The sequence below is a fragment of the Theobroma cacao genome, chromosome 3 (assembly GCF_053813885.1).
Source record: "Theobroma cacao isolate CCN51 chromosome 3, ASM5381388v1, whole genome shotgun sequence".
Lineage (NCBI taxonomy): Eukaryota > Viridiplantae > Streptophyta > Magnoliopsida > Malvales > Malvaceae > Theobroma > Theobroma cacao.
This window is the reverse complement of record NC_142641.1, coordinates 36,921,349-36,943,817: the sequence shown is the minus strand read 5'-3', so window position 1 is coordinate 36,943,817 and position 22,469 is coordinate 36,921,349. Positions and strand designations below refer to the sequence as shown.

At 37.2% G+C, this 22,469-nt stretch overlaps 3 protein-coding genes and 1 long non-coding RNA gene across 4 annotated transcripts; 1 reads left to right on the top strand and 3 right to left on the bottom strand.

Moving 5' to 3' along the window:
* The first annotated feature begins 682 nt into the window (after positions 1 to 682).
* TUDOR1 (TUDOR-SN protein 1) lies at positions 683 to 7,405 on the top strand. The gene is made up of 17 exons (XM_018117987.2): positions 683 to 877; positions 1,281 to 1,455; positions 1,733 to 1,807; positions 1,906 to 2,019; positions 2,105 to 2,209; positions 2,323 to 2,529; positions 2,633 to 2,848; positions 2,928 to 3,035; positions 3,827 to 3,997; positions 4,107 to 4,304; positions 4,382 to 4,747; positions 4,844 to 5,074; positions 5,150 to 5,338; positions 5,410 to 5,490; positions 5,568 to 5,762; positions 6,246 to 6,623; positions 6,855 to 7,405. Exons 2-17 carry the CDS (start codon positions 1,297 to 1,299, stop codon positions 7,047 to 7,049), a joined length of 2,988 nt encoding a protein of 995 aa, XP_017973476.2. The 5' UTR covers positions 683 to 877; positions 1,281 to 1,296; the 3' UTR covers positions 7,050 to 7,405.
* Positions 7,406 to 10,112: 2,707 nt separating this feature from the next.
* LOC18605229 (calnexin homolog) lies at positions 10,113 to 13,202 on the bottom strand. The gene is made up of 6 exons (XM_007038121.3): positions 13,041 to 13,202; positions 12,883 to 12,952; positions 10,945 to 12,071; positions 10,785 to 10,856; positions 10,587 to 10,700; positions 10,113 to 10,490 (listed from the first exon to the last, which is right to left on the bottom strand). Exons 1-6 carry the CDS (start codon positions 13,122 to 13,124, stop codon positions 10,362 to 10,364), a joined length of 1,596 nt encoding a protein of 531 aa, XP_007038183.3. The 5' UTR covers positions 13,125 to 13,202; the 3' UTR covers positions 10,113 to 10,361.
* Positions 13,203 to 15,012: 1,810 nt separating this feature from the next.
* On the bottom strand, positions 15,013 to 16,270 carry LOC148763776 (uncharacterized). Its single transcript, XR_016025390.1, has 2 exons — positions 15,749 to 16,270; positions 15,013 to 15,660 (listed from the first exon to the last, which is right to left on the bottom strand). It is a non-coding gene; the product is annotated as an uncharacterized LOC148763776 (long non-coding RNA).
* A 4,180-nt stretch (positions 16,271 to 20,450) lies between these two features.
* On the bottom strand, positions 20,451 to 21,437 carry LOC18605225 (NFU1 iron-sulfur cluster protein). The gene is made up of 2 exons (XM_007038117.3): positions 21,287 to 21,437; positions 20,451 to 21,198 (listed from the first exon to the last, which is right to left on the bottom strand). The coding sequence occupies exons 1-2, from the start codon at positions 21,302 to 21,304 to the stop codon at positions 20,713 to 20,715; spliced, it is 504 nt and encodes a 167-aa protein (XP_007038179.3). The 5' UTR covers positions 21,305 to 21,437; the 3' UTR covers positions 20,451 to 20,712.
* Positions 21,438 to 22,469: the final 1,032 nt, after the last annotated feature.

The following is a 22,469-nucleotide window of genomic DNA, read 5'->3' as shown; positions in this document are numbered from 1 at the left end:
TAATTTCAAATTCAAATAATGTTTTTTTTCAGGCATTTGCTTACGAAATTTACATAATTTTAAAACTTTATGGCATCATTATATGCTTATGTTAACATCATTAAATTGCATGTGATAAATTTTTTAAATTTAAAAAGAAAGCGATATACATATACATTTTTTAAAAATATATTTGTTTTATTTTAATTAGTTTATGTGTAAGTTATTTATTGAGTAGGTCTTTCCTACTTGGTACAAAGTAGAAACCAGCTCAACTACTACTACTACTTTAACTCATTGTTATCAACTAAAGTATTTTAAGTTACGTATCTAATATATTTACTTTTCTTTGTAATTTAATGAAAAAAATATATAAAAAAACACTTAAACCAATTAGTACCTAGTTTTATTGTATAATTAATCTCAGTAGAAATTAAAATTAACTTTCAATTCAACCAAAACTCGTGGCAACTTGGGCCGATTGCATTGTCAAAACGAGGTAGTTTTTAGGAGGAGGCAAAATCTGGCACACGCATTAATTAAAAATCTAATCTATAGCCCCCAAATCAGAAATCAGCGTCACTTTTGTCAACTTTATTGCAGCTATCTCGTGGCATTCAGTGTAAATTTTTCTAAGAATGGAGGGCATATATATAGCCCACCTAGCCTAGCTCTCCGTTTATAGGTCGCTCCCTCTCAGCCCGATCTCTAATCTCTCTCCTGCCTCACTCTCTCTCTCTGATCGCCGTCTCTCTCTCCTCCTTTGTGTTTTTATTTTTTTAATTTATTTTTTCTCTGAATAATACAGAGAAAATAATAAGCACAGCCTAATTGAAAATTTTCAATTTTTATTTTTCGATAGATCCAATAAGGCTCTAGTTTTTCTCGGCTGATCCAGGTAAAACCCAAGACCGATAATTCTCGATTTTTGTTTTTTGGTTTTAGATCTCTTTCTTTTGCATTGCTATAATCTGCTTTTATATGCAAAGATTTTAATCACGATTTTGTATATGTGTTCTTTCACTTTAAAATTCTATTTGTTTTTACTCGGGTCTCGTTCGATCAGATAACAGATCAAGGCGTTTTAAGCCGATTCTGTTATTAATATTTCAACATTTCGTCGATGCATGTAGAGTTTTATAAGATTAAACGATGAATTTTCCGTTGGTTTGATGTTTCGGTGAATCCGATGTTACAGATCTGGAAAATTTTTTAATTCTGTTATTTAGAGTGTTAATATTTTTTGGTTGTTTATGGAAATACTGATGTTGAAAGTGGATTGTTTGGTAATTTTGGTGTAGATCTTAGCTGTTGAGAATGGCGGCATCAACAGCGGGGGGCACGGGATGGTACAAAGGGAGAGTCAAAGCAGTTCCATCGGGGGATTGCTTGGTAGTAATGGCCATGTCCAGTAACAGACCAGGACCTACTCCTGAGAAAACCGTTACCTTGGCATCTCTTATTGCTCCTAGACTGGTAAAGCTCATCTGAATATACTTCTGGGTTTTGCTTTAGTCGCTGTTAAATTTAATGATTTGCATGCTTGTTTAAGATTTTCGTGCTGATTAATTTGGTCTTTTGTTTGGATAATGATTTTGTTGAATGAGAGTTTATTCTTGATAGTGTTTTTGGTTGTATAATTGCCAAGGTCTAATACAAAAATTTTGGTGCATATTAATTGTGTCAAACTTCCAGCTGATTTTTTGTTTTTGTGTTTATGTTTTTCTTGTTTTTCCCTCTATCTTATTGATAGGCCCGTAGAGGAGGTGTTGATGAGCCATTTGCCTGGGAAAGTAGAGAATATTTGAGGAAGCTCTGCATAGGAAAGGTGCTGCTTCTTTTGAATTATTCTGCTCATTCTTGTTATAGATGACATTTGGTGGTTTAGAATAAGAGTGGATCTAAATTAATTTATTCTTTACTCAGGAGATCACTTTCAGAGTTGAATACGCGGTACCAAGCATTGGCAGAGAATTTGGCTCGGTTTACCTTGGTGACAAAAATGTTGCAATGTTGGTTGTCTCTGAAGGCTGGGCAAAGGTAATTGGCATTTCAGTTTGTCAAAACATTGGGAAAGGTGAATTTTTTTTTTGTTGTATTTACTTAAACTGTCTTGTTTGTACAGGTTAGGGAGCAAGGACAGCAGAAAGGGGAAGCAAGTCCTTTTCTTGCTGAATTGCTACGTCTTGAAGAGCAAGCCAAGCAACAAGGGCTGGGTCGATGGAGCAAGGTAATCTCTTTTGCATCTGTAACTGTCCATTATAATTTTGATGGTCTCACTGACATAGCAAAGAGTAGCTTTTAAATGATCATGTTGCATGGTCTTTGTAATTATGGTTGTAGGTACCTGGGGCTGCTGAGGCTGCTATCAGGAATTTACCTCCATCTGCCATCGGTGATCCTGGTAACTTGGATGCCATGGGTCTTCTAGCTGCAAACAAGGGTAGGCCCATGCAAGGCATTGTTGAGCAGGTTCGTGATGGTAGTACCGTTCGAGTCTATTTGCTTCCAGATTTTCAGTTTGTCCAAGTGTTTGTTGCTGGTATCCAGGTACAAGTTCTAAACATTGGTTCAATGGCATTTTTCTAGTTTATTTTTCATTTACCATATGAGTTTGTCTCTTAAATATTGATAATTTCTCCTGTTTATTTAGGCCCCTTCAATGGGTAGAAGGGCTGCTGTAGAAACTGTTGTTGAAACGGAATTGACCTCGGATGAACAAAATGGAGATGTTTCAGCTGAGCCACGGGCTCCCTTAACATCTGCACAGAGGCTTACTGCCTCATCTGCAGCTTCTGCTGAAGTTGCCCCTGATCCATTTGGAGCAGAAGCTAAATATTTTACAGAAGTCCGTTGTTTGCACAGAGATGTGAGTGAATTAACTCCTTAAGTTGACTTGTGTGCATGCATTATTTATAGATAGTCTAAATTCAAAGTTTATTTTGTAGGTCCGCATTGTCCTTGAAGGTGTTGACAAGTTCAGCAATTTGATTGGGTCAGTTTATTATCCTGATGGTGAAACGGCAAAAGACCTTGCTTTGGAGCTTGTGGAAAATGTATGTTCTAAGATTTTTTTTGCTACTTGCCTAATATATGTTTTAATCAATGATGTCAACACTGAACGATTATTGGATTATAGTTTGTAGTATTTATATTTAGACTTCACTTCTTAAGCTTTTTGTTCTGTTTTTGCTTGTAAGATATTTATACTCTCAAAAAACGTTAGTTGCTTGATATAATATTACTATTTTCCTTCCAAGAGAATTGTATATGCTTGAACCATCTTTAAAGCTCACCTTAATTAGTTAAAGAAAGCCTATGTAAAAGATTTCTTATGTTTGAGTATGGTGTTGGAGCTGTATCTTAATGGTGTTTGTGTAAGAGACTTGATGATTTTCTTCTCTTTTGCTATGTTCTGTTGGTAAAAGAAGTATATTCTTTCTTTATGGCAGATCTTTTACAGACTGGTTTTTCCAGTAACTTTAATCGACAATTGCCATTCTTTTTAACAATTACTGTTGTGTACTTTTTTCAATGCTCTGCTTTAGATCTCTAGCTTAACTTCTCTTTCCTAACCATTATGCACACTTGATAATTTATGTGCCTTTTCCTTAATTTCTTAGTTCTATGTAGTTGCCATTGGTTTTGGATGCTACATTATGTGATGCCTTGGGTTGATAATCAACTGAACTATTTCTTTGTTTAGCAGACTTCTTTTCATCCCAACATTATTATAAAACGCCCTTGCATGCTTCTTTTCTTGAATTTGTGTTGATATTTTCTGAATTCCCTCTCTTGCTCTCTTAACCCTCCTCTTTCAACCCAACCAATTTTTCTCAAAATATAGGGTCTAGCAAAATATGTTGAATGGAGTGCTAATATGATGGAAGATGATGCCAAGCGACGGTTGAAGGCTGCAGAGCTTCAAGCCAAGAAGACTCGGCTGAGGATCTGGACAAACTATGTACCCCCAGCTACAAACTCAAAGGCAATTCGTGATCAGAACTTCACAGGAAAGGTAATAGCAATAATCTTTTTAAATTAATTTTTTATGTCATTTGTCTTGTATCACTTGTTGCAGGTTCTTCATTAATGTCATTATTTATGATAGTATGATCCCTTCTCAGGTTGTGGAGGTTGTTAGTGGGGATTGCATTATTGTCGCTGATGATTCTGTCCCATATGGAAGTCCTCTTGCAGAGCGGCGAGTCAACCTTTCAAGCATTAGATGTCCAAAAATGGGCAATCCTCGTAGGGATGAAAAGCCAGCTGCTTATGCCCGGGAGGCAAGGGAGTTTTTGAGAACACGCCTTATTGGAAAGCAGGTTTGAATACCTTTCTTAAACCTTGTTTTTGTGGTGTTAGGATCCTTTACTTATAATTGTCAACTTGCTTTTGTTAGGTGAATGTTCAAATGGAATATGCTAGGAAGGTCACCATGGCAGATGGAGCTACGGCTACCACTGCACCTGCAGATTCAAGGGTAATGGATTTCGGCTCAGTCTTTCTCATGTCTCCCGTTAAGGGTGATGGTGACGATGCTACTGCAGTAGCCCCGTCCACAGCTGGTACCCAGCAGCCTGGGTTGAATGTTGCCGAGTTGGTGGTTGGACGTGGCTTTGGCACAGTGATAAGACATAGGGACTTTGAGGAAAGATCAAACTATTATGATACCCTTTTGGCTGCTGAATCACGTGCTATTTCTGGGAAGAAAGGAATTCATTCTGCCAAGGATCCTCCAGTCATGCACATAACAGACCTTACAACGGTTAGTAATGTGTCCTTTATGTTAATTGTTTACTCGCTGGCATAATTCTTCCTCTCATTTGAATTCTAATTTTCATATACCATCTCTCTACTTCAGTCATCAGCCAAGAAAGCTAGAGATTTCTTGCCATTCCTGCATCGGAGCAGGAGGATTCCAGCTGTTGTGGAATATGTCCTTAGTGGTCATCGTTTTAAGTTGTTGATCCCTAAGGAGACTTGTAGCATTGCTTTTTCATTTTCTGGTGTCAGATGTCCTGGTCGTGATGAGCCCTATTCAGATGAAGCCATAGCACTAATGAGACGAAAGATCATGCAGAGAGATGTGGAGGTATAGGTCTCTCTGAAATGCATGTCTGCGTTTTAGTTGTTTTTCTTTTTTAAAAACGAATGTTTTTCTTCACAGATTGAAGTGGAAACCGTTGATAGAACTGGGACATTTTTGGGGTCTTTGTGGGAGTCCAGAACCAATATGGCTGTGACACTCCTTGAGGCTGGCCTGGCGAAGCTACAAACTTCATTTGGTGCCGACAGGATTGCTGATGCTCATCTTCTTGAGCAGGCTGAGCAATCTGCCAAGAGGCAGAAACTGAAAGTAAGAAGCGGTACATATCTATTATCACCATTGTCCCTTGAATAATGCTAATATAAAATTTTTATTTGTAGATTTGGGAGAACTATGTTGAAGGAGAGGAAGTTTCCAATGGTCCAGCCACTGTTGAAAACAAACAAAAAGAAGTGCTAAAGGTGCTCTAGGAACTCAACTAAATAATGCCATCTGACTGTGTCATGAGCTGGTGAATAACTTTTCTTTTTATTTTCAGGTTGTTGTTACAGAAGTATTGGGTGGTGGAAAATTTTATGTCCAAACAGTTGGTGATCAGAGAGTTTCATCTATTCAGCAACAGCTTGCATCTTTAAATATTCAAGAAGCTCCTGTGATTGGTGCTTTTAATCCTAAGAAGGGTGAATTCGTTCTTGCTCAGTTTAGTATGGATAATTCCTGGAATCGTGCAATGGTGAGTTCAAGTTATTTATTTTGAATCTTTAAGGCTTTGTTTTTTTATTTTCCTCATCTTCCTCATGACTTTGTTATGCTGCTGAAGTGTCTTGTGGCATTTGGGTTCATACTGTGCTTCAAGTGATTTTGGGAAGAAGGGTGGGGATGGGGGTAGGTAGAAAGTGTCAGTGGATGAACCCTATCACTTGACAGGGAATGATCACTTAATCTATGGGTAGTGTATCCCCGTATTTTGATTAAATGCTAACGAGCCTTGTTTTCTATTATAATATATTTAAAGTTAATGGGCGATAATATGGAAAAGCACAAGGTTCTCTATGTACTAGCTATTAGGAAGCATGGTTAAATTTTATTTTTTTTCTCGGGTCTGGCTTTTCTGTTTCATGCTCATGTGTCTTTGTATGCCATTTGATGTTGTGTTTTACTTTCCACTTCTCTTTCTTAGCTTAATACTGAACGCATCTTGATTTGATTTGTGAAGGTTGTCAATGCACCTCGAGGAGGAGTTGAATCTCCGAATGACAAGTTTGAAGTGTTTTATCTTGATTATGGGAATCAAGAGGAGGTTCCATACAGTCAATTGCGGCCTCTTGATGCTTCAGTATCGGCTACTGCTGGGCTTGCTCAGTTATGCAGTCTCGCATTTCTTAAAGTTCCAGGCCTCGAGGATGAATTTGGTACTGAGGCAGCCCAGTTTTTGAGTGAGCAGACACTAGGGAGCTCACTGCAGTTTAGGGCCATGGTTGAGGAAAGGGATGCTTCTGGCGGAAAAGTCAAGGGGCAGGGCACTGGTACTGTTCTCATCGTAACTCTTGTTGCTGAGAAGTCAGAGCTTAGCATTAATGCTGCAATGCTTCAGGTTTGAACTAGAGCCCTTTGTCTATTTAACATAACCTCTGTATCTAGTTAGTATAATGATCTTTTTATTGAAAATCTTGATATGTACTTCGATCCTAGTAATAGTTTTTGAATATTGCAAAATACACCATTTGGTTTAAATTGTATTTTGTCGTCTCTGGTGGGGAAACCTGTCCTTATTATTTTAGATTTTATACGTTTATTATTTTCCTTATATAATTGCACTTTTCAGGAGGGACTGGCTAGGTTGGAGAAAAGGAAGAAATGGGAACCCAAGGACAGAAAGTCGGTGCTTGATAGTTTAGAGGCTTTTCAGAACGAGGCCAAAACTGCTAGGCGTGGAATTTGGCAGTATGGAGACGTGGAGTCGGATGACGAGGATACACTTCCTCCAGTCGCAGCTAAGAAGACTGGGGGTCGGCGATAAAATGTAATTTTAAATCACTTTGGGGTACACCACCGGATGAGTTTAAAGTTATAGGCGTGATCAATTCCCATTGAAGAGTTTTAAGTAAGCCCAAGAAATGTTCTCAACCTAAACTTTTATTTAAATTTTGCTTGCCCTTTCTTTTTAACTTCATTTGATCTTTTTTTGGTTTTAAATTTTCTTTGTAGCGAGAGGACAATTTTTTTTTATACATGTTTAAATAAGGTGAAGTGTAGCATCTCTGTTCTGTCTCCGTGCGGCGGGAGACTAGGAACATTTTTTTCCCTTGGATAGAGTTTTTCAAGTATAATCTTTTTGGATATTTTTATGGTATGCAAATTTACCCCTTCCTTTCAGGTTCGTTTGGTAATAGTTTGTTTGTGAAAAAAATTTGTTTGTTTAAAATATTCTACAGTAAATTTCATATTTTTTGTTATTTGTATCATACTGTGAAGGTGTTTTATCAATACTTATTTTCAAAAATTTTCAGTTTCATCCATTTTTTGGCAGGATATCATAAAACTATTAATATTCATCAATCGTGGAAACCATTCAAAATTTAATTTTGAATGTTAAAAAATATTATATATATTATATAATCTTTATGAAACTGCTTCTAGTGTTCTTAAGTTTGTGCAGTTAGTAATCTGTTTAGACATGTTGTCTTTATTTGTTATAATTACGCATGAAAAAAAATTGTCTGCCAGACTAGATTGGAACGTGTCAATTATAAGAATTCCACCAACCGTGTCCATGTATGGTTAGACCATTGAATTTAACTAGTGAAGCTGGATCTGTATCATTTTACGTTTGGCTACGTGACTGTCGGATTTCATGGAGCGGATACCAAGGTTGGCTATGCTATAGGCAAGCATGCATATACAGGGATAGATTATAATTTCAGACTTATATTTCTCTCAATATTTTCCCTCTTGACATTTTTAATAAAAGTGATATGGTAACAGGAAGACTTGACCGTATTCATGTTTCTCCTTACATCTCAAACGTTAATCACACCGAAAAATCTTGGGTTTCTGCTGCATTTTTGGGTTACACAGAGACATTTCAATTTTCAACTGTTGTTCATTTATTACCAAGCCTTAGAACAACTTTTTCCTTGGTTAATTGAAGTAGTTTTATTTATCCAAAAAGGAGCAGCAGAGCAGATACAAGAAAACCGTCTGTACAAGCTGGAGAACACCATCAACGAACCAGAAACTTAAAGAAAGGTTACATCACTTAATCCCCAGTTTTCACAAAAGCAGCACTAGCAACATTCCAAAGCCAATTCAGAAAAATACCAACAAACAGCAAGTACAAGTAGCCAACATTGAAGAAAATCACAACAGACAAGTCTTCCAAAAACACTTGGTTTCCTTTTTTTGAAAAGCAAAAACACTTGGTTTCCTAAGGAGGAATAACAACAGAGCCAACACTCGAGAGCTTGTAAACTAGCTGCATTTCTCGAACAATCAGGCATCACCAGCTACATTGCAATACCACCATGTAAACCTCATCAACAATATCCTTACAATCAAAGAAAGAAAAATGAAAAGTAACCAAAATCCTTTTTTAGTTCACAGAATTGGAACAAGTCTAAAACCAATATCTACAAGAAGCAAAATTAGAAAGGTCTATGAATTTCTTCTTTTTTTTTTTTTATCTCCAAACTTTTTTTGTGAAAAAGAAAGGAATAGGGGTAAAATCCAAAAGCCCCCCTCCAATCACTTTAAAAGGCGGGGTTTTTATATTTTACACAAAAGAATAGCTAAGAATTTCAAAACCCCACACCAAAAACAATGAATTCAACCAAAAACCAGAGAGGAAAAGCTATAATGGAGCACTAATTAACAGAGCCCAACACTTAAAAAGCTCAAAAAAAAAAAAAAAAAAAAACAAAGAGAAAAGCAAAAATATACCATTTCTAAGATAAGAAAAAATCAACTGCAAACACCTTCAACAGACAAGAAATGTAAATTCCTAGACATCCAAAGCACAATCACCAAATAAGGTTCAAATCTATAAATTTTTACAAAGACTGAAGAATAAATTGGCACAAAAATAGTCAACAAGATCCAAAAACAAGACATGCCAAGGGAATCATGACATACTCTCAAACAAGAGTCAAATTCACAATAAAAATGGAAAGCTTACAGCCGGGAGATGAAAAAAATTAGGCAGAGTGATCATATCATAACGTATAGTAAATGCTAAATCTGGCTCTTTTTGCAGACAAATCAACACATTAGAAGCAAAAAGAAAATCGTAATATTGTTAAATGTGGAAACAAGCAAGATAACTCGTCACAAATCAGTGGGAGAAAGGAGAGTCGAGGATAGCCTGGAATGGCTGGGAAGTGAGGGCTGCGGAAGACAGCCCCGACAAGAGGAGGAGACAAAACCAATGGAGGGAAGTTGAGAGAGGAGAGGCGACAGAGGGATTTGTCAGTGAGCCCATATTTGTGAGGGAGGCAAAGATGGACAGGGGAGTGACTGTTTTGTGAGTAGAGTGAAAATTGTGTTATGTCAGCGAGCGGACAGTGGATGCTTAAAATATTTTAAACTTAAAATAACATTTCATTTTTTTTTCTTTTGGAAAAAGGTTTTACCGGAAATTAGCTTGAGTAACCGCATGCACAGAAACGGATCTACAACGGGGGCAAGGCAGTGCTTTTATTATCATTGAAATCAAAACCACCGTTTATACTCTCTCACCATGCACCAGCTCTCCATGGTGGTTAGGTTACTACAGTTGTCTATTTTGAGAGAAAATATGTCCATAATGCCCTTCAGCTTTTTCCAGATTTTGTATCGGTCCTCGTGACTTTTCAAAAAGGGTTTATCATCACGATAATTGCTTCAAGTGCCTCTTGCAAAGTTCAGGAAAAATACAAAGAAACAGAACGGAATGTAACATAATTCAGCAATCTTCAAACTTCCAGATGGATAGCTTTTTTCCCATTTTAATGAGGAAATTCGCAGGAATACTCAAAAATTGAACTCACATTTTTTAATAGCCTAAGGTACAACAAGATTCTACGCCATTGGTGTTTCAGAAGTTACGTTTGCAGTTAAAAGTGATAAACATGCTTTAGCATATGATAAACTTCATACCCTCAAACCCATTCTGTTTGGTTTTTGCTTCGAGGCAGGCAACAACTGTCTCATTTACACTCTTCAATTCATACAACTAATATTCAGAAGTAAAACTAAAAAATGACCAAGAACCCAAGAATGTTTCAGCTAGGTAAAACGCCAAAAAGCGAAAAATTTGCCCAAAGTGAAAACTGATGGATCACCAGCCATCTCTTTTTTAAGTGTCACGCCTCCTTCTGCGAGGAGCAGCAGTGGTTTCTTCTTTCTCTTCCTCTTCAGCCTTTTCTCCACTGCTTCCTTGATCATTTGATGTCTCAGCGACCTCCGTTTTCTTCTCTACTCTTGGCTGCCAAAGTTAAAAACAAATAGAGTGAGACAAACAGCAGCAAAAATCAGAAACATAAACATACAAGACCAGATTAAAAGGGTTCAAAAAACCTACTTGCTTCTTCCCACCAAAAATGAGTTTGAAGAAAGCCGTGAGGATGATCACCACAATAGAGACTAGGACACCAATGGTTAGGTTTGGTTGTTTCTCAGCCTTCTCAATGAGGTCCTAAAAGAGGAACCCAAAATTTCAGATGAAATCCACCAATGAGTTATTAATTCGCAAATGAAAATGCATATGAAGAGAACTTACAAGAATTTGAAGCTTGTATTTGCTTAAGAAAGGAATATCAGCAACCTTGTATAGGACATCAAAGACCTTCTTCTGCAAGAGAGTAATTACCAACTTTTAAGTTTAAAAGTAAAAGATTGACTAAGAATAGCAATAACAAGTAAGCTTGCCAGTCAATTACCTGGAAGCCTGCAAGACCGTCTGATCCAGCAACTTCATCTTCAGCCTTCTGTTTTTCCTTCTCAACCTCAAACTTTGGCTTCCATGCAGTCTCCCGATATGACTCAGCAACCTTCTCGTTTTTGGCTATCAAAATATTGTCAAACAAAATTCCATCTTGCATTGTCCAAATCTCAATACCAATAGCAGCAATAGGCTCAAAGTCAGGCTTGTCAAGCTCAAAGTAGTTGGGGTTTGGAATCTCTTGAGGCTTCCATCTTCCCTTGTAATTGGGGTTGTCAATTAGTGGGGGAGACCATTTTCCCTTATAAGCTGGATTCCTCTTCATTGGCTTCTTCCATTCACCACAACCAGGGGCTGCATCACACTTTGGGTTATCAATTTTTGGGGCTTCCCACTCACCATCCTCTTCATCATCCCAATCTTCTGGCTTGGTTGCCTCAGGATCATCTATCTCCTCAGGCTCATCGTCTAACCATCCCTCTGGTTTCACAGCATCCTCATCTTCAATTTCCATGGGCGCATCCTCATCCCAATCATCTGGCTTCACAGCATTTGGATCAGGAATCTTTTCTCTCTCATCCCAGTCCTCAGGTTTCTTATCATCTGGATCAGGGATTGTCTTGGCAGGGATAAGTGGAGGCTCAAAATCTTCAGCTGAGAGCAAATTTGCCTTCTTCTTCTCCTCTCCATCAACCAGTATTCTAACCTCATTGTCAGGCTTCAAGATGGCAGTGTAGACATGAGTAAGCTTGTCAGATGGGACAGATGGTGGGTATTTAAGATGGTGTTCCACGTAGTCCCCACTTTTAGGATTCTTATGCTTCAGGATGAAGTGCACCTTGTTTGTGGCCCCACATTTGTCAGGTCCAAACATGATAGAGTAAGGTGAATCATTGTCAAATTCCTTAGGCTTCCATCCAGCCTCTTGAGGACGAAGATATTTCAGATATGCACCGCCACATTCGAGTCCATTTTGGAGGCGAGTCTCAAATTGAAGTACAGTTGTTCCATCTGTGAGACTCACAGGCTCATCAAGCTCATTCACTATGGCATACTTCCTAGCCTTCTCACTCACAAGAAGCCCATAGTCATCATGCCCTTCGCTCTTAGAATGTTTCCATACACCTGCAATCCCAAAACCACATCAATGTATATTCTTCAACTCCCTACAACATCTAATAGGCCTATCGATATCGCAGTTAAAAAAAAAAAGCATGTCGATATCACAAAGGATATTTTTACATCTGTCAAGACTACCTCAAACTTCAAGCAACTAATATTTGAACTGTAATTGCAAGTGTACAATTTGGTAGATTAAATGGCCAAAAAACAAATTCCACAAAATTCCAGGACTGATGGTCATTAATCAAAAAATAAATTACAAAATAATTCCTAAAACTGCATAAAAAAAATTGATTGTCAATGATGGAGCAAAGTAAGATCATCTGATGCATTACAATATAAGCAAAAGCAATGAGCTTGAACACTAATAATCAGTATCTCACGTCAAGGTCAAAGAAATGGTAGATTATATAAATCATTTAAGTATCTTATCACAATTACCACTTTGTTAGAGATCCATCTTTGCAGCAGAGACGTATGCTCTCTGCATACTTGGTTTCTTTAATTTTATATTATTAAAAAGAGCGTTCCCACTAAATCTAGTTCAACTGCAAAGGTCAACAAGGGTTCTCATCCTATTATTTAATATAAAGTATCTTTCCTAGTTCTATTAATAAGCTCCACAATCAATAATTACTAAAAATAACACACCAAAACGTTAGTCAACCCAATAAATCAACATTTTCAAACATCTTAAAAAACAACATGAAGAAAACAGAGCTGCAAAAGAACCCAGATCAACCAAAAGGAAACCTATAAGAAACCGTTCCACGAGAGAAATCCATAAATAGAAACAAACAACAAAAACACTCACCTTTATAATCGTCTTTATCAGAAACGATCCATCGCCCATCAAATGACTCATCAAATGAATCGTAAAACACCTAAAACATACCCAGATAAAAATCTCATTACCACTTCTTACAGATTCAAATATTCTTTAGCAATTCGAGGTAAAGTGAACTAAATTACCGCATCGTCATCAGCGGCGAAGCAGAGGAGCTGCAGTGAGGCGAAAGATAAAAGCAGAAGCAGAGCGAAACGCCCCATCATCATCAATCGGAAAAACCCTAGCTCGGATGATGAGTGATATCTTTCCCTTTTCTTTCTCGATCTGAATCTAAATCTAATCAAATCTTCAAATGTGTCGTAGATTTTTATAGATCGTAGTGATACTGGTGTCGACTTGTTTCACCCAATGACATTACATGCCACGTGAAATCAGCCAATCGGTGAGCGACACGTAAGAAAATCCAGCAAACTCTCTTATATACGAGATTAGTATATTGTTTTTTACTTGACTTCTGGAAACCTTTTATTCTTTGTTCCCCGGGCTTGACTGAGTCTAAAGGAGGAAAAGGTTAGGGTCAAGGCCCATTTGGTGGATACTTAATGGACCCAAAGTGACCCGTCAGCAGAAATTTCCATTTCCATTTCCATTTTCTTTTCCTTTTCCCTTTCTTTTATTACATTTCTTGCATACTATTGCTGAAGTCCTAGAGTTATCAGGTTGCTGGGAAGAGTAATAAGTTGAATCCTGAGGTTTACTCAAGTTTTTTCAGATTGGTTTATTCATGGTCATTTGGTAATATTTAAATTTTTAAAAATTTTATATAAATTTGATTAAATGGATCATACGTTTACTTTTTCGTGTATACTTTCTAAATTATAATATTTATATATTTATAAATTTACAAATCGAAATAATTATATCATTCTTTTAATAAATTATTCAAAAAATCAAATTTTTTTTATCAAAGTTGAAATAAAAGTAAATGGATGATCATCCAACTCTCAAAGTTTCAAGTTAGTACAATTCTATATGCATGCATGAGATCTTCGCTTATAGTATGAAGCAATTCTCAAAATTTCAAGTTTATTGAACTCATACTTAAAACATCACACACAGAGAAGGGTATACCATTTTGGGTTTTACCTGTATATTTTGGCTATTTTTTAAATGAAATTCACCATTGAAACCAGTTTTCATCAGCTTGGAGTTAGTGTCTGTCTCATGTTCTTAGTAGCCAGCTAGCTTGGCATAGTAAGGTAACTTAATTTTCTTTATGTGAATTCGTTGGATAAGCCACCGTATGATTTCAAGGTTTCAAAGCATCTAATGTGGATGAGGAACCACCCACAGATGATGTTACAAAGAGGAAAGCTCAAGCCCATGCATACCCCTTTTCTTATGGCTCCATGCAAACTTTAATCTAATTCTGGCTGAACTTTCAAACTCTCTAAAATCAATATACGTTGCAACTGAGAGAAAAGGAGTGCTGCAGCAGATTAATACGTTTGGTTTTTATAAAGACAACTTCAGAGTAGTATTAATGAGAACTGCATGCATTAGCAACTCGAAAGGTTATAATATTAGGGACTGCTTAATACCAGTATCTATTTTGCACATTATAATATGAAGCAGTGAACTAAGAAGCTGACCTGAACTAAGATGAAAAGCTACCTGGTTCCAGCATAGTCATCAGATACATAATCCATCTTTGTGCTGATCACTGAAGTTACCCTTGCTGATGCTGATAGACTGGGAGCCAACATTCTATAACGCTCTCACCTCAACGGCTCCACCTGGAAATAGAAAAGAAGGATTGTTGCAGATCTACCAGAAGAGCCATTGAGGGAGAGAGTTAGAGACCGTTGAGTCCCTGGTTGCCTCAGTTGTAAAGAGAAGGAAACAGAAAGGCAGTTGCTGAGAAAGAGAGAGTTGTGGGATTTATTTATATATAGAGATTCAAGTGAAAACTTGTCTCTAGCTTTCTCTTCTGTTTTTTTGTGCTGTTTTTTGCCCCTTTTCTTGTTTATTTGGTTTAATGCAAATGGCATCGACGAGACTCTTGAGGTTGAGGACGCTTTTTAAAACCAATATTTAAGCAACTTACAAAGAAGCTTCCTGTTATTTTCTGACATGTTATGGAACTGCGAGAGGTAGAAACAAAATAAACTTTTGTTTAATGCAGTGTCTTTGGTAACATTCTATGAAGTTGGAACAACCGTTGATGTGGTAGTAGATTATGGGATTAGTGCCTCGTCAGTTTGGATTCAGTCAAAAGTTCTAAAAACAAACGACAAGAAACACTCTATCTCAATGTGAGTAAATTTCCGAGATCTTTGCTTTTGCTGCCCGAAGATGTGATAATATTATACTCTACAAATATAGCACAGCGCAGGGAGCTTATCGACATGAAATCTTCAAGAAATTAATGAGCACTAATATGCCACATACACTAGCGAAAATGACCTTTAACCAGCTCAAGGGCTGCAAGAAACTCCGTTGCAGGGGTCCCAAGAACAATTCTCCAGCCAGAAAACAGATATTCCACTTCTCAACGTCGCACCGCCCTAAACTGTAACTATTGTTGGCGTGTATGTCAAAGTTGGGTTTATGCTGCCTGTTTTGGCTCCGAAACTTCCCAGGTTATGTAAGTAATCATCGTAGGAAGGTCAACCACATATAACAACAGATTTCCGATTTTGCACAAGGATTTCTCTTTTGTAGGTGATTGCATTTGGAATTTTTGGGTCTGCATCATCAGAGTTCAATGGCAAACTCTCTCTAACCTTTCCTTGTGAGAGCCTACAATAACCGTGCAGCAAGTAATACTTGTTAGCATGTTGAAGTTGGCAGCAGATAGCATTACTGATACAGCCTTTTGATGATTTACCGAAATCAAACTTGATATGGAATCTGCCATTTATCTCAGATTGGGTTTAGGGGACCCTCTTTGGGATGTAAGAAACAACTATCTTGTTACAGAAGTAACAATAGCCTTCATCAGGGCAACCTTGGGAGCCTCGGATTGACAAAATGATAAGTGCACAACAGGGAAAATGATGTTAATAAATTTGGCAGGTAAATGGACGAGCTAGTTAAAATAAAATCATTATGATATTATCAATTTTAATTGCTAGTGAGGATCATAAACTTTACCTTCTAACTCTATTCTTGAACAGATTAATTACCTGCAGACAGGATGATGCCCATGCAACATATATAGATAGGACAGGAAAGAAAAAGGCATTGCCTCCATTCATTAATGCTGCTGTATAATCAAAGATATGGTGCAATTCATGAGGAGTAAGACTTCAGTATCCCTCGCGGGCTCCAATGGAGATATTGGAAGCCTTTGAGGGAAACTGGAACCTTCTCCGATTTCTTCAAAAATTACTCAGACAATTTCCTGTCTATGCTGAGTTGCTTATACCTATCATAAACCTCCGGAGGGTTTATATAGGGATAACTGCCCCTATTTGCATCCTTTCACATTACTCCATTGACTCTTGTATGCGAATAAATAAAGCTTAAGCAACGCAAATCTAACCATATATTATCTGTCTTTTGCCGATCACCAACATCTGTTGAAGTATTTTGTGTCAACGTATGGGATCTGTAGCCTTCAAATCTTTAAAGAATAAAAGGATGATCTTAATTCATTGACTCATTCCATACTACAAGGGTCAAGTGAATATCTCATGCTTTTGTTTTGCAGGTCAACCTAACTGGGTATTGAAGTTATTCTGCAATATAAATCATATCTTCTATCTAGAAGCAAAAGGTGAGACCACTAGAGCTGTACACATACCTGTCACTGTACACATGGAATCCTTAGCCTAACTGCCAGTTGAGGGAAAAGGCCATCACCCACAAAAGTCAAAATGTAAAGTAACAACAACATGCACATTGGATGAGAACTTGGCTGGAATCCAATCAATTATGTGCAACATAAGTAATTAACTAATTTGAGATTGAATCCATTATCACGAAAACCCCTGAAGAAAGCATAAGGTTTATATTGGTGCAGGACGATCTCTGGCAACTAATAATATGAAACATAGTTTGGTTTGCAGCCTGTATGATGCTATGATCTTTCATAATTATTGAATTTGAATAGAAGTGGTTTCTTTCTATATCTCATGTTTTCCTAGCATCAGGCAAAGTGTTAATGCTCAGTTGCTTAAGATTTTCCTCTTAACTGTCATTCTGTCAATTTGCAGTCAGCATCTTTACTGAAATCTGCGAAATCACAAATCAAGCCAGATTAAATTCTGAAGAATCCTCTAGTTTCTTTATCTCTAATCTTGCTGGAATCAACATTATTGGCTCTTACCATGATAAGGTTGGTGGCAACAAATAGTCGAAGGAATATATAGGCGTAAATGAGACACTAGCTGTCTAAGGAATGAATTCTCACGATGTTAAGCATCCACCTTGTCTTGTATAAATGGGTATCAATCAATATATATTTCAACCATTATTCTCCATGTGCTCCAAAGTAAAGATCAGACACTAACCAAAATGCGATAACAATTTTGTCAAACTCAAACCTGTCCACATATTTCTTTACAATTTGTTTTTATAAAGTATGAACAGAAAGTCTCCGGCCCTGCATATTAGCAAGAGTCATTTAGAGCTTTAAGTGGTATAGTTTACCTATGCTATCTTAGTTATGGGCATGGCATTGAAGCCTGGAAATTTAAATGCTGGAGCTGGAAACTTGAACACTTCACTACGACGGTGTCACAGAATATCAAACATCGTCCGTTCCATGATTCATATATAACTCCTTGAAGGTTTCCAACAGAAATGGAAACTGTTTGAATGACTCTTTTTAAGTTCAAAAGAGCAGGGTGTGGATAGGATACAGAGGATGTTGCTCAACTGCAAACGACTTGGGGGATGTTACAATCCTACCAGACCGCACTCTCTTGTTGAAATTTGTATCAAGTACACTTTTTCAAGGGAAAGAAGATAGATGAATCGATAAACTGAAGATTGAACGTATCACAATGTCAAGGTTCTATGTAGTGACAGCAGGTGGAAACCAGGGAGAGAACTTCGAAAAGCCGAATAAAACAAAATCTGCAAAACTGCAGTGAAAAACTACAAACAACCTCACCTAATTCAGTTCTGTTAATAATCAATTGCCTGGAACGGAGAGAAAATCATACGATACAAAGAAACGCTGTTGAATTTCGCCAGACGGGCATCTTACGCATCCTGTGTAACGGTATCAAAGTACCTCACCACGGTAGCTGACCATTCTTGAACGGTGAAGAGTGAGCACCATGCATCTGTTTTAGTTTGAAAGTTGAAATGCGTATGCTCTCCTGTTCTTCATCCGCTGTCCTCCCATTTTTTAAAACCAATTCCATTTAATCTTTTTATTTAATTATTATATTATTAATAAATAAATAAACTTATTTTATATTTACTTTTTATATATTAAAAATATAAATATAAATATATTGTTTATTAATAAAATAATATAATTGAATCAGATAAACTTGATATTAAAAGTTTGCCCGAACCTGCAAGCATGAACAGAAGGGATAATTTAACTCTGGACAGCTCTACTTCTAGTGAACGAGTGAATGTAGTTTGAACGGATAATTCAACTTTGGAAACCTGTATTTTTGAAATAGTTGGGACACATAATACCATCTTAGACCCCTCTAGGATTCATGCATGAATATTCAAGAGAAGAATAAACACATACTAGTTGCAAATAATTCAAGAGAAGAATAAATACATGCTAGTTGTAATTATTCAAGAGACGAGTAAACACATACTAGTTGTAATTATCTAAAACAATGAAAAGTTATCTGAGCTTTACAAAGGGAGGTGGCAGCCATCTGAGAAGAGGGTTGTGATGGTGGATGTGCAAGTGTGGGAGAAAAGTTACCAATGCTTAACAAAGGGAGGCGGCAGAGAGGAGCAGCCATCGGAGAAGAGGGTTGTGACGGTGGATGTGCTAGTGTCATGAAGCCATTATCCTCTCTCCAAAAAATTAATCTGATGGAGTGTGCAACGTCACCAAAAACTCTCTTATCTGTTCGATTTGAAATTTTTTAAAGCACCTTACTTATTTCCTTGTGGGATTTATTGAGATTTGTGGAAGCATTGCCTACTTCCTTACGAGATTTTTTTGGAATTTTTGAAAGCATTTGTCTACTTACTTCCTTAAGCGTCGTCGTGGACAACCCTATAGACTGTTGTTTATTATAGGTTTCTATTTTGATATACTGAGAAATATCAGAAACGCCCAACATATTTTTTGAATATTTAGTCAGGACTTAGGAATGTAAAGCCAGCACCTAGAGATGTAAATAAGTTGCTATTTGCAGCCAACCCAATCCCGAATTGCCAAACGATGTAGAAGCAAAAGAAAAAGGAAAGTATTCTTTATTGAAAAGAGGCTCTTCTATCCATGTTCGTCATAGGTTTCTTAGAGATGTAAATGGGTTAAAACGTCCTAATACTTTCTGAATTTTCATCAAGGACCTACGAATGTAAATGGATTGCTCTTTTCAATTAGTTCCTAGAGATGTAAATAGATTGTTGTTTTAAATCAAAGTCTAGAATGTAAATGAGTTGTTATTATTATATGGGTACGATAGAAGATATTTTTTGAAATTTCAACCGAATGGGTTGTTGTTTTCAACCAAAGCCTAATAAAATAAGCCCCGTTGCTATTATTATTATTATTACATGGGTAATCGTGAATATCTAATTTTATATATAATATTTCAAAAATTTATAATTTATAAGATTTAAATTTTTATCTTTTTACAACTTTTGCCATCTTAATTAATTATTTTTATAAATTAATAGAAATAAAATTAAACCTTTTACAATTTTTAATTATTTAAATTATTTAATTAGATATTTAATAGATTCAAATAATTAACGGATAATGTTATATTATTAAAATTTGATTTGAAATAATATTTTTTTATTTTATTTAGATTTTAATAAAATTTAAATACTTTTTTAAGAATTTCAAATAAAATACCTAAAAAATGAATATTTTACCCGTTTACATCCCTACATCCCTATCTAAGAATCATTATATTTTGACTGGGAAAATCCTTAAGCTAAAACGTAACAAGGCTATCCTTATCCGAAATTAGCTTAAAAACTACTAATACTACTTATAGAGCTTACCTATCTATCATTTAGCCACAACTACTTTCATGTATCCATATATTTCTATCATATTCAATATGGTAACAAAATAGAAGTAAACACTCACACCCAGTTACTTACCCAGTTGTTGTGATATATATTCTATAAAAGATTACTTTTCAAAAAGAATATATCCATAAAAGACAAGGTAGATATTAACCACTTGTAGGATACTAGCCCTTTTTCTTTTCTAAAGACGGGTAACCACTCGACAATCAGACCACAACTACAATTGATTAATCCATACTTACCTAAATATCAGTTATATTTAGGAAAAATTTTATGGCTTTTTTTTGGTAATTGTTTTTTTTTTTTCTAAATGTGTGTAATTCTGGCTCTTTAATTTGCTGTTGATTCTTCATGGAGAGTGGGGATTTGGAAGACTGCTCCTGAACAGGTAATGACAAGACATATAACACATCTTCATTATCAATAGTCCATCCTTATCCTATAAAACTTGAAACTGACTTCAAGACATCAGCCTCCAAGTAAGTGAAGCGACGGCTTATCTTACAACACAAAACAACACTACCCAAACCATTATACAGTTACATCAGGTCATGAGCCACAAGGAGAGAATCTAGAAATTTCCCCTTCCCTCATCGAAACAGGCAGGAAAAAAAATTAAAAAAAAAAAGAAAATTCTTTTGTATTGTACGGTAATTAACCCTCTAGAACACGAAATTTGGGATCAACACCAACTGATTTCAGAGTTTCAGCCCGAGGCGTAGGCCCGTGAGTGAAGATATCACGGCGTGTGGAGTCATGAAAGGCATAGGCAGAATCATTTTCCTGAAAATGGGTAACTTTCCTGAAAAACGACTGCTTGAGGAACTTATCAGCTTCGTCCAGCACGCGATCAGGCTCCTCCACCTCCGGCAGAGTCTCCCTTCTCTTCTTGTTCACCCGCACTTGTGGCGAGTTCTTCAGCTGATGCAGTGCCGTCTTAAGCCCCAGGGTCACTGACAGCGCTATCATGCCGATTGCTACGTAGACAGGAACGAAGTCACCCCTCACTCGCTTTTGTGGCTTCACATCTTGACCGTAACCAAAATCGGCCGTTGGTGCGTATGACTTCATCTTTGGTGCGGTTGAGGTTGCATATGTTGCATCTCCTCCTAAGCGATTTGCTAACTGCTTCAAATAACCCTGCAATCATGGAGCGAATTTTAATGAAAACCAAGACGAAAATAAAAAATGAAAACATGAAAAAATATATCTTTAAACAATCACTTACAGCCGATCTAAATGCCATGATTTGTTACAGAAGTGACAGATACTAAGCTTTTTGCTCGATTGTATTGTGCTAGTAACTACTGAAGAAACGTTTTTTGTGCTGATGATTGCTTGGTGGTGGGAGATTTGTTAGGAATCCTGGGGATTTATACTAAATGTCACCAGGATGCAGAGAGGTGGAGAGGATTCTGGAGCCACGTAACAGAGCACAGAACTGAAGTGACACCTCTCTAGATTTTTAAGTGTACACCTCCAGGGTAGAAGCCTCCCGAAGCGGCACGTCATTCAACTACAGTTTTCTGTTTTTGCTCTTTTTTTTCATCTGTTTGCATTTGGTTTTTCCTTGGGGCCAGTAAGATACAAGGCCTAATCGTCCATGCCCTGACCCAAATAAAGCTCGTTGGCTATCTAGTCCCCATTTTGCCCGCTTCATCTCTCAAGATGTTTTCCTTGGTCCTTGTCATTACGATCGCATCCAGAATTTCACTTCAATCGTGTTAGGGTTGGGGTGGAGAGGAGAAATTGAAAAAGCTAGAAAAAGAACCCAAAAAAAGGGGACAAAGGTTGTTACGTGATCTATAGTGCTTGGGGTCAAGTCCAACCGACTTACTTCACTACGAGGTTTGTAAGCAAAAGCTTCACCTATCCATGGAATGGATCATCGTCGGACGCCACATACTCGACTCTGACTAGGCCGTTTGCAATCACCAGCCACGTATCACGACATAGAACTTCTGTTACGTCCCGGAGATTGTTAAGTGTTATTACAGGAACAGGACCTTCAGTGATGTGCTCGGGACTTGGTTTATTTATTAAAACCAAGTAATAGGCTGGGGTTCGTGAAGAAATTTGAGCTGGGACAACAAAAGCCGTGACCGGCAGGATTCGAACCGTCGCGGGCTGAGCCCACATGATTTCTAGTCATGCCCGAAAACCACTCCGGCACGTCCACCTGATATGACAGTGACGTCCGTGGTGAGATAAATAAATCCTTATTAACATTATAATTCGCCATAATACGTACCACTTCCGCAAGCCTGGGAAACACGTGTGACAAAGAAGTAACGTTGGTCGTGTCTGGCCAAACCCACCTTGATGGCGATCGCCACTTGACTGCTACGTTTGCATGTCTATTTTGTTTTAGTCTTCCCTTGTTCAACCATTCATCTACTTCCTTTATCATC

Bases quoted from the DNA above. Each gene is read 5' to 3' on its own strand.
- TUDOR1 (XM_018117987.2), top strand. From the start codon at position 1,297: ATGGCGGCATCAACAGCGGGGGGCACGGGATGGTACAAAGGGAGAGTC. The intron at 1,808-1,905 runs GTGCTGCTTCTT...TTCTTTACTCAG, and splicing joins GGAAGCTCTGCATAGGAAAG to GAGATCACTTTCAGAGTTGA. The intron at 2,210-2,322 runs GTAATCTCTTTT...TTATGGTTGTAG, and splicing joins GGCTGGGTCGATGGAGCAAG to GTACCTGGGGCTGCTGAGGC.
- LOC18605229 (XM_007038121.3), bottom strand. From the start codon at position 13,124: ATGATGATGGGGCGTTTCGCTCTGCTTCTGCTTTTATCTTTCGCCTCA. The intron at 10,857-10,944 runs GTAATTGACTGG...ACTCTCTTGCAG, and splicing joins ACGGTCTTGCAGGCTTCCAG to AAGAAGGTCTTTGATGTCCT. The intron at 10,701-10,784 runs GTAAGTTCTCTT...TTCCTCTTTTAG, and splicing joins AATACAAGCTTCAAATTCTT to GACCTCATTGAGAAGGCTGA.